Source organism: Lingula anatina, chromosome 4, assembly GCF_051362555.1.
Source record: "Lingula anatina isolate TDL-2025a chromosome 4, LinAna3.0, whole genome shotgun sequence".
Classification (NCBI taxonomy): Eukaryota; Metazoa; Brachiopoda; class Lingulata; order Lingulida; family Lingulidae; genus Lingula; species Lingula anatina.
Genome location: NC_141770.1, coordinates 14,841,582 through 14,856,595, shown reverse-complemented (window position 1 = coordinate 14,856,595; position 15,014 = coordinate 14,841,582). Strand labels below are relative to the sequence as shown.

The 15,014-nt window shown below is 37.0% G+C and overlaps 1 protein-coding gene across 1 annotated transcript; it reads right to left on the bottom strand.

Annotated features, from left to right (window-relative positions):
* Positions 1 to 7,672: 7,672 nt before the first annotated feature.
* Positions 7,673 to 13,754, bottom strand: LOC106156378 (transmembrane protein 145). Its single transcript, XM_087010350.1, has 5 exons — positions 13,521 to 13,754; positions 10,137 to 10,208; positions 9,862 to 9,933; positions 9,394 to 9,579; positions 7,673 to 8,702 (listed from the first exon to the last, which is right to left on the bottom strand). The coding sequence occupies exons 1-5, from the start codon at positions 13,632 to 13,634 to the stop codon at positions 8,538 to 8,540; spliced, it is 609 nt and encodes a 202-aa protein (XP_086866476.1). The 5' UTR covers positions 13,635 to 13,754; the 3' UTR covers positions 7,673 to 8,537.
* Positions 13,755 to 15,014: the final 1,260 nt, after the last annotated feature.

The following is a 15,014-nucleotide window of genomic DNA, read 5'->3' as shown; positions in this document are numbered from 1 at the left end:
ATCAGAGAGAGTCGAGAGGGCATTATCCCTTTATTATATACGCTGTATGAATTGTAGATTACAGAAATACATCGGTTTTCCCGTTTCTAATATACAAATGGGAAATACATGTATTTTTTATTTGAAAATCATCGGCTGTTTTAACATACGGTATTATGACTCATAGCTCTTCGTTACGTCAAATGTATCACGACCGAACACTACTGCGTGCCTAAAATATGTATGACTCAACACGGAGTGTCTGGTAATAATGAATTTCCATGCAGGACTCTCGAGAGAAGGAATTCGTTTGTCGTTTAAGAAAACTTCATTAACACAGAAGAAGAGCAATGACCCGTGGTTCAAGCCGGGTGAAGAGCAGTTCTGTACGAGGTGTAAATGTAAAATCTTTCTGCTCAATTATTGTTTATCCAGGCTTCTCAATAATTGGGGAATGACCAGATGTTTCCCATAGTTTTGTATTTTTCAACATCAAATGTTTCATCTGTACTGTTAATCGTGATATGTTTTCAAGTATTTATACACGTAGTTTAACAAACAAAGAGAATTGCTGTAATTTACCTGTAGTGATGTAAAACACCCCATTTCCATACATTAGATCGACCTAACTCCCTGGGGGTTCACGCTAAATAGCTGTCAGCCGGGCGGACACGAAAGTTAATTACACCCTTACAGCTTGTAGTAGGCGGGACGGACATTTAAGTCGGATTATCTGAAAGTAATCTAGTGAGACTCCCCGCGGGGATAGATCGATCTAAAATCTATGGGAATGCGCCCATAGTCTTGGTATGTGTAGTTCTTATCAAGTACATGTAAGCATGAGCTTAAACGTTAAAACGGACAACTATAATATCATCTTTAGAAAAAGTTAAGTATATTGCAATATGGAGGTTCACAGTCCTGCAGTTCGTTGCTATGGATGAATATTTATATATTTACGTACACAAACTTTCTAATTTGCCGACAAAGCAGGGCGCTGTCATTTAACATTAATTTATTTTCGTCTACCGTGAACCCTGAGTTTCACTTGTCACCGGAAACTCACCATGAATATAAATCGCATTCAGAACAGCGGACTTACAAATCCGCGGATGAAATATGGCAACTCACTTGAATGATTGTCACGTAATCCCCGCGGGGAATCTATTCAGTGTCTAATCGGGAATTAGGAGGCAAAGTTTTTAATAGGTGGCCATATTTGATCCGCAGATCTGTTAGTCCGCTGTTATGAATGCGTTCATAAACGCACCTCTGCGTGTTACCGGACTTGAAAAGTTTCCAGTAATCTCTTATACCCTGGGTGCTCGAGAGTGCAGCAACCAAAATTCTGAGACGCTGAATTAGTTACAAATTGCGATGGCAATGTTTCAGTGATGCTATTAAAAATAAAAAGAATAAAAAAAATAATATTAGCAATCGCAACCAGTCTATAAATGAGTGATGGGTTTACTAAAAACTACTGCAAGGGTCAAATTAATTTCAACTGCGTCTTGGGATTTGCCATTGTTTTGCCCTGGGCAATCACAAGTTGTTTTTGCATCGTCTTTAGCAAAACTTAAAATGAATTGCCAAACCACCGAATATTTTGACGAGGTTCTTCTTTCCAGTTCAGAAATAACATTGCCCTTATGTTTACATGGCGAGATGAGATACCAAAATAGCCATCCACGAGGAATTAACGATGAATTAAATCAATGTTATGTTTTTTCAAGCGGTTAGGCACCCCTAGACATTAGGTGATTTATGATGCTTTTATCTGGGTGCGAATCTGGCACTTACAACCTGCGTTTCAGAGGTTACTGGAACATAAACGCTATTGTCTACACGCCTTATGCGGTCCTTCTTTTATTGGCAGAGTTAGATTTTCATTTCTAGTAATCTTGGTTACTCGGGGTGTACATTTGGAGCATATTGAAAACTACTGACTAGTCTGGAAGTTACTCTCGGCCTCTTGTCCACAATGCAGTATGATCCATGAGCTATGGGTAATTAAAAGGTATTACAACTGTTCGTTTTGGTCTAAAAACGGATTTTCCTGGGATAAAGGACGATTTTCCCGCACTAACCAACATTTAAGGAATCCGTTCGGACATTCAAAGTTAGTCCATGTTTTTTTCTGAAAAGTGTGTATTTTTGTAATATTCTCCTAAGAGAATGAAGGTCTACCCGGTCTATATATATATATATATATATATATATATATATATATATATATATATATATATATATATATATATCTGATGGCAAGCACAGATTTCAGAATAATTGCCATAACCACAGAGAGAGAGAGAGAGAGAGAGAGAGAGAGAGAGAGAGAGAGAGAGGGAAGACTGAATACAATATCTTATATATACATGTACAATCAATGTAGGTTATTGTTACAACACATTCCTTCACAGCGTGAAAATTCATGCGTTCTGATATCAATAACTACCTATATAATTAAATATTTGTATGGGATAATAGTCGCCTAAGTGAAAGAGCATGAGCAAATAATGATGAAATCATTTCCATAATTACAAAAATTTGTGCTATGTACTGTTTTGTCAGTGGCTTGAGAAATAAACTGATACTTTTCCAGACAAACAAATTAACGATCCAACTGTAACCAGACGAAATATTGGATGGAATGAAGTATTAGTTTAGGTTTCAAGTAAGGTTATTTACAAGCGTTTACATTTTTGGAATCGTTTGTAATGATGAAATGCCGTTAGAGTGGTTGTTACATGTAGTTGACCAAATGAAAAATAAATATAGAAAATTGGTAAAAGCAAAAGAAAGTGGAAGTAAGGGTATATTCGGCTTGAAGGGTTGGATATGACTTGTGTTATTATTGGAAAGATATTAAATTAAAAGTCCGAGAGAGAGAGAGAGAGAGAGAGAGAGAGAGTGGAGGGAGAGAGTGGCGAGACAATATCACAAACACGTACGTGGACGAACTTCTTCAACCTTCAGTTGGTTTTATTCTGGAGTACCTTGCTAATAACCTTATTAAGAGACAAACAGCATGAACTACATCATCTAAACAACATTGAGGTACCCTGCTTCACAGAATACCTTATCACCACAAATCGCAGGATATTTGGATAGACTGGAACAAAGCATTGGAGGCAATAGAGGTTAATAATTCAGCAAACCGACAGGTACTTTAGTACTTTCTTGTTGAAAAATGGAACGATAAAAACTAGTTTTAAAACACTCCTGATTTCCTGGACGATTGTCATATCGTTCATTGTCTATGATGTTGGACGGTTGTTCCCGTAATCAGTATTACCTGTTACAGCAGGTGATAAAATATTTTATGGGCAAGGTGAACTTTTTTGATTGATAGAAACTGTTATTCTTGTCGACGATATAACTCGCATGTTCTGGTGCATTATTAAACCTGAAAATTAATATAGGGACGAAAGTTAAAGAGATAACAGCTCTTCGTACGAGATTCAAAATTAAACAATAAAAAATTGCAAACAACACATAAAAATATAATAAATTCATTTTACCACCGAAACTGTGGTTATCGCAATTATTCTGAAATCTGTGCTTGCCATTGGACCACGTGAACCTTCATAGATGGTTATACTCTGGAATAATCTCAAAAAAGATTATTTAAAATAAACACACACACACACACACACTCACGCACACACACACACACACACACAAACAATCAACTAACTTTGAATGTCGGAAGGTACCAATGGTTAGTATGGGAACATCGTCTTATACTCCAGGAAAATCTATTTTATGACACTTTTCCCGCCAAAGTGAAGAGTTGTTACCCTTTTAAGCATAAGATTTTGTTTTGAGTATTTTGAGTATAATATCGATAAAGTTATAAGTAGTTTGAAAAAAATTCAAAATTTGGTACAAGGCATCTTCTTTGACTGCACTACTGTAAACACATGTACATGTATGTAACTGCAAGCCGTCTGTAACCTCGGGCAAAGTAATGTAGAAATTTTTAATTAAATTGATCAAATTCAGTTCAAGAAACTCAACAACAGTAGCTCTGACGTAGATACCACCTAATACAATATCTCATATTGTCAGTTTAGGTTGTTGTTAAAGTCGACAACACATTCCTTCACACGTGAAAATTCATGTGTCCTGATATCAGTAACCGCCTATATAATTACTGTCCTCAATAAGAATCTGCTCGAAAGACAGCTTATTAAGACTATCAAATATGGCCAAGACGTAGATGCAAGACAAAAGTGGCTGTAATAGGTACAGACAAACCCGTGCATTGACGCAAAAGCGAGATGAAATGGTGACGTTTCGCTATTTGACCATCAGAGCCGTGCGCATCCCATCGTGAGAAGATAGATTGTCCGAAATTTTCTATACAGCTTATTGTCAACCCCTATAAATCTTATTCGTAGGAACTTAATTATCAATCAATTTAACATATTAAGCAAGGTTGAATTTTGAAAAGTGAAACACTTATTTGCTACAACTCTTGCTGCGAGGTGTGCCTGCATTTTCTTCTATAAAACTATACTGTGTCTGTATTTGTGTCTCCGATGGGAAGCACAGATTCCAGAAAAATCGTGACAACCTCTGTTTTGGCGGTGAAAATTGGTAAAAGCAAAAGAAAGTGGAAGTCAGGGTATATTCGGCTTGATAGGTTGGAGATAACTTGTGCTATGATTTGAAACATATTAAATTAAAAGTCCGAGAGAGAGAGAGAGAGAGATGGCAAGAAAATTTCACAAACACGTACGTGAACGAACTCCTTAAACCTTCAATTGGTTATTCTGGTTTTATTCAGGAGTACCTTCCTTTAACCTTACTGAGAGACAAACAGCATGGATTGGGTCGTCTAAATAACCGTGAGGTACCCTGCTTCACAGAATACCTTATCGGCACTAATCGCAGGAAATTTGGATAGACTCGAACAAAGCGTTGGAGGCAATGGAGTTCACGAAGCTCAACAACAATAGCTCAGTAGCTCTAACGTAGATACCACCTAATACAATATCTTTTATTTTCAATTTTGGTTGTTGTTAAAGTCGACAACACATTCCATCACGCGTGAAAATCCATGTGTCCTGATATCAGTAACTGCCTATATAATAGAACTGCCATCAATAAGAGTCTGCTCGAAATAAAGCTGATTAAGAGTATTAACTATGGCCAAGACGTGCATTGACGCAAAAGCGAGATGAAATGGTGACGTTTCGCTATTTAACCATCAGAGTCGTGCGCATCCCGTCGAGAGAAGATTAGATTGTCCTAAATCTTCTTTACAGCTCATTGTCAACGTCTATAAATCTTAATCGTAGGATCGTTTGATTATTAATTAATTTAACAAGGTGGGTTGAATTTTGAACAGTGGAAGATGTGTTTGCCATGACTCTTGCTGACTCTTGACTCTGACTTCGTCTGTACTTGTGTCTTTGTTAACTCGAGAAAAATAAAAAAGACCAGCATATATCTGAATTTTGGAGTTCATGTAAACTTGCATTCCATTAACACAAATGAAGGATTCTTTTAAAGGACTACGAGAAAATCTGAGTGCCAAGGTCTGGTCGCAAAACGTTCACTCCCAGCCACATTGGATTTAGCATAAAATAATGTAGATTTACAGTAAAAAAAAAATTAAAGGCATACTTCAATTCGCTTTTATACTATAGTATAAACAACGTCTGGTATTGAACCATTGATAGTTGTTATAGTTTGGATGTGATTTGCATATTAATTCGAACAAGTTTATTTAAAATGCATCTACAATTTTAAAAGCTTTAATGTCTACAGATGTGTATGTTGCAAGTTGCATGTCAGCTAGGAAAGTAAATTTAAAATGCAAGCTGTTATAGATGGAAGGTGTGGAATGCATGTGCAATTAAGTTTTAATTTATTCAGAAGAATATAGCATGACAGGTTGCATGTCAGTTATGGAAGTTAATTAAAAATCTAAATTAAGAGCCACACAGAAGGAGACAGATAGCTAGATGGACAGACACACTTATAGTTGCAGAGACCTGAGTTTTGCAGTTAAATAAACTATGTAGCAGAAAACTATATCTGCCTGTCCCAGTTGACTTATTGGTGAAAAACAACGGAAGAACCTGAACAACCAACAGGCTGGTTATTACAGTTTTCTGTCCAGCGAAATTCAAAATGTGCTAACATGAAACCAATACATCCACGGTAACTGAATGAAAATTTATGATTATAGGGCTAGCTCAAGCTCTCTGTGACACGCAATCTTGTCGTTTATCATCATTTAGTGATAATTTGGTGAACACCAAAATTTGCCCCTGGAAATTAATACCATGCTTTCCGAACATTCGAACAAATCGACGTCACACCGTGAGGCCTTTTGAGCAAAAAGTCCACGTCCATGGGCTATGCCTAGAGAATGCTAAAATCAGATAGTCAACTACGCAAAGCCGACTTACGGACATTGGTCTAAAAACGTCAGAGAATGTTTGACCCACAATCAGTGCAATTGACCAACCTAGATTAGCTACTGACACCAATGAGAGTTATAACTTTTACCAAGATAATCAGGATCGCTATAAGAGTTAAGGAATTAAAAGTCGACATCCTTTCAACCTAGATTAGCTACTGTCACCAATGAGAGTTATAACTTTTACCAAGATAATCAAGATCGCTATAGGGGTTGAGTAATTAAAGGTCTACATCCTTTCTGAGACCGCTGTGTCTCAATCGAAATAGGGTAAGATTCAAAACATAATTGTAGACACAGTTTCTGTGGGCATTAAGTACTGTCCAATTGCAACTCGAGATTAATATCAATTTATTTCAGGAGTCTTTGTTCATATTGGAGTAAGACTACGGTACATGCTTTGGTTATCAATGATCAGAATTATTCCCCTCATCACCAAGCCGTAGCCATATCCAATACCAATTTTATCTATTAATCGGCGATTGTAGGTTTCTTATTTCAATATAGCCAGTCTCGAAATGTGGCTGGAATTTGGTTAATTTAACTAGCGTCCATTATGACGGAAAATATAATAACTTATGAAGGAAACAATGGTTGTGCACAGTACATTGTAATATTTGAACGATTCTGGACAGTGTACACCTTGGTGTTGAGATTGAAAGTGCTGAAAGTGCCAGGAAAAAAAAAAGAGTGCTTTATAATTTAAAAAAATTCTAACGTTGATTGTGTTCCTCTAAGACTGGATATCAGAGGTACACCTGCATTTGTGTTCCTCCAAATCCCAATACATCATCAATTAGTAACCAGACCGAGGCTGTTCTAGCAGCGCAGCTGGAATTGGAAAAAGTCTAAGACCTTACCCAACATGTCGTCTAAAACACTGATTAGGCCAAGAAAAAATGGTGCTAAAACCAAAGGTTACACAGAAGGTGTTTACATGAATGACGAGGTCTTCATATTGCAACGAACGGATTTACATTTAAAAATGCGTACTGATTATAATCCCTATATATCAAACAACAGGTTCAGGTCATTTGACAACATGTTGATTCAAATAGCTTAGATGTTAAACCGTGCGGTGAAAAGGCATGGATGGCATAGAGGTGTGTTCACACGGGACCAAAATAAACCGGAAATATGTCTTAGGAGGTGCGTTCAAACGGGATTATAATGAACAGAAAGTCAGCCGGACTCGTGTTATCAGAAGCTGCTTCACGAAGGGACTTAGAGACAGGCAGTTTAATCCAGTGCACGAATCACTCTACATGTAAATCAGTAAAAGTACACAATAACAATGACACTTTATGCATAAAAATAACAAAAAGTAATAAACATTTTACTTAATGTCTAAAAATTGATTTTATTGCAATATTATTGCTCTGTTCGCTTAGCTCCAATAAAGTAGAATGTAATGGTAAATTAACACTTTTTGTTCATTAGAATGATTTAAACTATGCTTAGTCTTTCGTATCACTGGAGTTACGAGTCCTATATAAAAGTGTGCAATGCGTTTGAACCAAAAAAAAAAAAAAAAACTAACATGAAATCAGACAAAACTGATAATTTGGTAGGCGAGCTGCGGCTCTCTGTAAACAAGATCGGTAGACTAAACCATACATAACCCAATGCGTTTTTCACTAATAAGGAAAAATAGGTGCAAAAAATCTGATGTTCTCAGAATTATTGTCCATTGCGCTATTGAACCGACTCAGATTTTATCTGGCTTAATGTAATGGTAGGATTTGAGAAAAAAGCCCGTTGTAGTGTATCTTCCACTGAAAAGCTAGCTCTTGTGGTTATTTGGCATTTGTAACATTACGCTCGTCGAGACCTTGGCAATTTTTACTCGTGGGCGATTTGAAATGTACATAAAAAACCCGGTAGTTTGCATGTATAAATGTTTATTTCAACGAGGAAATTATTTAAAAAAAAAACATAAAGGCTCTCGAATACTTCTCTATAAAGCAAACACCAAAATTTTTCATGTCTCTGCTATTAAATCGTGATATGACATATGTCCCTGTCATGTAACAGGTATCTCATGAACTATTACGCTGTAAGTTTAAACACGTTTCCAAATGCTCTATTTTGGCTCCAATTAGACAAATGCCGCCTCGATAAACTATAATTTCATGTTCATGAATGCCAAGACAGACCCTAAGGCATACACAATAACAGTAAATGTCCAGGCGGATTCTGGGGTAACTCCAGATGTCATTGGTGCTCTTGTTGGGAAAACAGGGTAATCGCCGTCAGTAATATTCAGCTTGAAATTTAACTGCAGGCCCTGCCAAGGAAATATAAATTGCCTTTTAATATATTTAAAACATAGCAATCATATGCAAAGCTGTAAAATTCGATGTGATTTTTGGGCATTTAAATTCTCATACTATAAGGAAACAAATTTTAAGTGGGAAGGGCTAACTATTAAAAATATATATACATTTTGCTTTAAAAGCTGACAGGGACCCTTGAAAGATACTGAAGAGTCGCTCCGGGAAGGGCCCTAAGATGAGCGTGGTCAAAAAAAGGGATAAAAGCTGTCATTTTCATTTTAAGCAATACTAACATCGGCGTTATAGTACATGTATCAGTAGTATGCCGTGGTTCCTTATAGGGTACATTGTAAGCTTATTACTCAACTTAATTCTATATCATATCTTTAGGACGCTGCCCCTCTTGACCCCCCCCCCCCCCCCACGTTTCACCCTGCAACCTGCAGTGTACATCCCTGTACATGCTTTAGTCATTTACAATGCATTGTTATATAAAATGTCTTTACTCAGGCTCGTAAATGTAGTACGGGGGGCTGGGATGTTGTTGTTACCATTTGAAAAAAATTGCGACGATTAGGGGAGGAGGGGGCACTGACGTGCTTGAAAAATGTGGGTGGGTGGGTGAATGTGAGTTTGGGGGTTCTTATTTAATAAAAAATTATTTAATTTAATAAAAGTTATTTAAAGTTCACTATGTTATACCTGTGTAGAGTTGCAATTTGCGACCACAAATCTCCAACACCGTGGTCTGACGGACCTGAAGGTTCGGCCGAGAACGCAGCTAATGTCATCGCCTCTCTCCATACACCCAGACCATGGTGAACTTGGTGATAGCGGGATGATGTTGTTAGCCTGTGCATCGGCAGTGGAGGTCTTTTCCTCGCACGTCTGAAAGAAAAAAGAAAAATTAAAAAGAAGAAGCAAAAAGACCCTATTAGCTTTGCCTTTCATTATGGAAAAAAACATTTCTTTTAATAAAAGCATCACCGTATTTTAGACAATTGGCAAGCATAACCAGTAACTTCAAAACACAATTCAAAGTAAATCCCTGCGAAGGCTTTCCAAAACAACAGAAAAAATTACCAAATAATTTAACAAAGCATATGCAAACTATGAGATATATAACACTTGACATACTGTAAATCTTCTCTCAAAAATTGAAATGAGTACCTGTAATTTCTGTATGTCTTCCCATGTAGAATCATTGACGGGGTAGAGGTAAAGAGATTCCGGGCTATAAGACTGGAAAATTACTTACATCAGTATATTTTCAACACACGTGACATTCAATATTTCTTATCAAACGAAATAACATTTGTATAGACAATTTGCAAGTTTTAAAGTTTTGAAGGAATATATTGTATATTGTCTGTGTACTATCCATCCAATTGTAAATGCATTCATGTAACTGTGGAGAGAGAGAGAGAGAGAGAGAGAGAGATTACCGTTGGGAATGAAAATTCAAAATTGACACTGGAACTATTCCGCATACAAAATGCTGAGAAATGGAACCAGTTCTGAAATGGAATGAATAGAATATCGTAAAAGCAATGCATTTCTCTCTTGCAAAACCTGATTGAAATACAATGTTCAAGGTACCGGTACATGTAGATTATTAGAATGGAGGACAGTGCAGAAGATTTTGGAAGCCCCCGACATTCTTAAGTCGTACAGTGTCTTAACCATGGTATTTAATCTCATCTCATCTCATATTACATATTATATTATATTATATTATATTATATTATATTATATTATATTATATTATATTATATTATATTATATTATATTATAGACTGGGGGAAATATGCTAAACAGCCAGGGGCCAACTCTTTGTTTAGCTATTCATTATCCAGTCCAACATTTGGGGAGATTGATGGACTGGTTATTTGAACAGTACTAAAAGCGACACCGGCAACGCATAACTTAATTGCTTCAGGCACACATCTTGAAAACGGGTAGTGTGGTCCGATATACCGGTTAATTCAGGGTCCTTATGTGCTGATTCTGGTAGTTGGTTAGGCCTGCCGTTTTAACAATGTTCTTATTATCACCAAGTGTCACCCGGATAATCGATAATGTAAATATGTTTTAAGAGTTGTTCTTGTGAGCGTTGTTTGACAGTAACCCCAAAAATCACCTAAGTATGAAAATTAATTCAATGTTTCTTTGTGAAATTATAAGATAAAATATAAAAAACGACAGATATTCAATATAATGTTGCTACAAATTCCCTTTCCAGATATCAGTACAAACGCATTGACGATTTGCAATCGTGCAGTTTATCTGTGAATTAATTGCGCTCATTCCAACTCATATCTATCCCACTTCAAATAATTGAATACTACCTTATCTGATAAATTGACTCATTAAGGATACCTTAAATCAAACAGTAAACAGCCAAACAATGTTATCAGCGGTTATCATGACTCGGGATTTTTAACCCCAGATGTAATACATTGTTAAGATGATCTGAACATAATGGGATATGGTAGGGGGCCTATGACGAGATACGTGTAACCCGGTCCTGAGTCCATTGCCATGAAAAAATATCCTGAGTTTCCATTATTCATGCCATCTTTATTAGGTCCCTATCAACATGCTTTTGGACCCCAAGTTTAAGACACAACTGGAAACTACAATTAATTATCATACGTCAGTGTCGTTTCTACCAAGGACAGAGGAGTAATTTTTACAGCAATCTATGACACTCGGGGTAGTAAGTTTCCAACAATTTATGGCGCTCAGTGTGGTGAGTTTCCGACAATCTATGGCCCTCAGGGTGATGGAAAATCAGAGCAAATATACAGCAGACATGTACAAAGAACTCAGTTCGCTCACAAAGTTCAAGTCTATCTGACCAAAGGGCGGTGGTTATGTTGGAGTCTTACGGGTGACATCAAGGACGCTTGAATAGTACATCTTAGGTTTCCAGTATCGCGTCATATTTTTGTAATAAAGTCGGCACAGTTCGTTTGTTTGTTGGCATATGGCATCAGAAGTTGCGCACATAGGTCAAAAACACAAATGGCTCGAACCCTAACGTGTTTGCGGAGCATGCAACGTTTTTGCATGTTGAAACAGAAGATTTAAAATTAAAAACAGGAATGGCGGTAACAGAGTGGGGGAGAACAAAGGGCATGAGCCCCTTTCACCTGGTACTTCTTCCGATTCCCCCCATCTTCCAAAAGGGGGAAGAAAAAAAAAGAACGACGAGCGAAATAAGACTCATTAAGCCAAGCAATTTCTTCCATCCCTGTGCCTGGCGTACAATGGTATAATTGTCTTCTGTTTTAAATATATCTTACTTCGCTCGGTATTTTTTAATCCCCCTACCCTAAGCAAAATTTAGGAATCGCCAACGGAGCTCATTTGTACAATTAAAGGGGGCTAACAACAAATGCTCTTCGGGTACTGCATTCCTTTATTTCTCAGCGGTTACCCTGCCAATTGCAAACATAAATACCCTTAGCCATATCGATCGATGTCAACTTCCTTTGCGGGTGACAACTCTTTTTAAGGTGAACATAACAGCAGTCATCAGTGTTAACCATAAACGCTGCTTCATGGCATCAGTGTATTTTCGCTTCATTCTTTTTTTTTCTCATTCTTAATGGGAATCATCCCAGAATTCTTGAGACTGCATAAAATCAAGCGAAGTTTGGCAAGGTTTGGAGGAGAATGAGACCAAAAACAATGACAGATTAGCGAATGTGGTGCGGCAGAGCATTTAAGCAATTTATCCTGGGACATTACTCTGGTTGTTTTATCTAAAGTTTCGATTTGTAGAATTACTGGCAGTTTTTTTTTTTTTTTTTTTTTTTTTTTTTTTGCAACAGAATGTATTCATCACGTTTTGCATGTTGCTTTTGTAATGCATTCTTAGATGACATTCCCGGCGTATACATTTTCACCATTATCGCTTAAAGGTTAATCCTCGCATGCTTTCTACACTCGTATCACATGCGACGCAGTGTGTACAACCTCTGTTATTTAGACCATCTTGGATTATTTCTATTAATGAGGTCATTTTGTAAGCCAAGCCTCTCACAGCGAACCTTATACCACCTTCTATTACAGCATAAATAAGCACGTAGCACCTCAGTGAATTAGAAAAAGGGGAAAAGTCCCATTACTAGAGGGTTTATGACATGCATGTAATTATTATTATGCAAACTGATACAAAAAAACTAAATATGATGGAAAACTGTATGATGTAAGACAGCAGACCTCTTCTAACCTGATAAAATTTCAACTCAGCACAGTACACCTGTACTTCTAACTAAAAGTATATATAACTTAAATTGCACCCTGTACTTATTTAATTAATTAATAATAAGTTATATTGTACCCTGTAATTATATTTATAAACAGTACCGTACTGTCCGCACATGTAAGTTGTAAATCTTGAACGGTCGAAATATTGTAATTAACAGTTAATGTATGTTTTGTCTTTGTACATTGGGCGGGTGGGCTATTTGTACCTGTATACGTGTATACGTTTCAACACACCCATGTGCATATAAATAAGATTTAAAATGCACCCATTTTGATCAACTATAGCCCGCCCGAGCTTTCGGCTTCTGTGCCTTCTCCAGGGACTAAAAAATAAATATGCAATAAGAAAAGCACTCAGATTATTTATTTTAATTCCCTGAAGCAGGCACACAAGCTGAAACCTCGGGTGAAATACCAATTACAGTTGATCTTAATAGATGAGTTTGAAATCTATTTTATTCATTGGACAAGATCAATACTGTGATTGTGATGAAAAGTCACACACACACACACACACACACAGCAGACGGCAATAGACAGACAAAACATACCAGTTGTGTCGACACATTTCCCTGGTGTATATAAAAATCCCCACTTTTCTGCCACACGTCCCCGTAACTTGTGGCCAGGAGCACGCAGAAAACGAGAAAATACGCCGTATTCATGACAGTCTCGAAGAGGGAAGCAACAGCGTCTACCACTGTCTGTTAAGGAATAACTAGGGCGTCGGGGTTAAGTAGGCCAAGTGCGTCTACAGGGTGACAAAGGACCTCGTATCAATTTAACAATGACCTCGATAGCTTACAGCCTCTCTTTGCGCCCTCCGTTCGCTAAAATTCAGTGTCGAACGTAAAAGAATACAATAAACGATGCTACTAGTATATGTGCGACAATCGTGAACAAACGGTAATTTCATAAGCCCCTGGATAAATGAACAGAACAGAAATGAATGGCGTCCTTTAGAAGTAAAAGGAGCGTTAAAATTGCCAAATACTTGCCTGGTCTTTAACAATACCAATAATCTCTTATGAAAAATGTACAGAACTAGAAAAAGGGAATTGACTGTAACTGTAGTCTGAATTACTCTGTCAAAGCGACTTGAAAAGGGGCTTACCTGAAGGCAGAAACGCAGAGGTGGAGGATTTAATAGTGTTCATGTATCATCTTATGCGTTTCATGTATCAATGGGTCAATTTTGCTTTTTTTTCTGTGGACAATATAACAATAAACATACAGCGAATTCTAGTTTCGGAGAGTTTAGACTTTTTCGTACAAGCAATAGTACTGTCGTATTTTTCAGCTAAAAGAACATATAAAACACATACCGGTATAAACCACTTCTACTAGTTTCTTTTACGACTACCAGTAAAATAAATTCGACATGCCAAGTCATAAACCAAATTAATTAATCTCTCGTCGAGTTCAAAATAGCTTTAAACTGCACTTTCTTCAAATTTTTGGCCTTAAATTTACATTTTATCTGTCCCTCCAGTTCACAAAGGTCCGCTAAATGACGTGCATGTACATGTGCAATAATCATCACTCTCACTCCCATGTATGGGTATATACAGTGTAGCAATTGCAAACTTTTTCTAATGAGACTGTTGAGGGATATTTATACTGGAAGCACAGAAAAAAAGCAGAAAGCATCCGTTCAAATATCATTTTTCGGGAAATGTGAAACGATGTCCTTTGGTATGTCTGTAAGTTAAACTATTTTAAATCATATAGTAGCGTTTGATCGGGTTTTGTGGCAAAAAAAGGCTTAAAATGCATCTTCAATATACAATGATGTTTCATTGCTAAGTTTTTATCACCATCTTCTACGCAAAATGAAAATGCTGTACATATATGAACATAGGTATATAAAACGAGTTAAGGTTATTCGACCAACTTCCTGATTGACACAGGCACACCAAAGTGGTATTTTGCTGGGGTGGCGCTCACATTATTATTTTAATCGACCAACGTGACTATGTGTGAGAGTTGATTGTGCCCAAATGGGCAACAGTGCTCGCATACACACATACCCGTACGCAAGCATA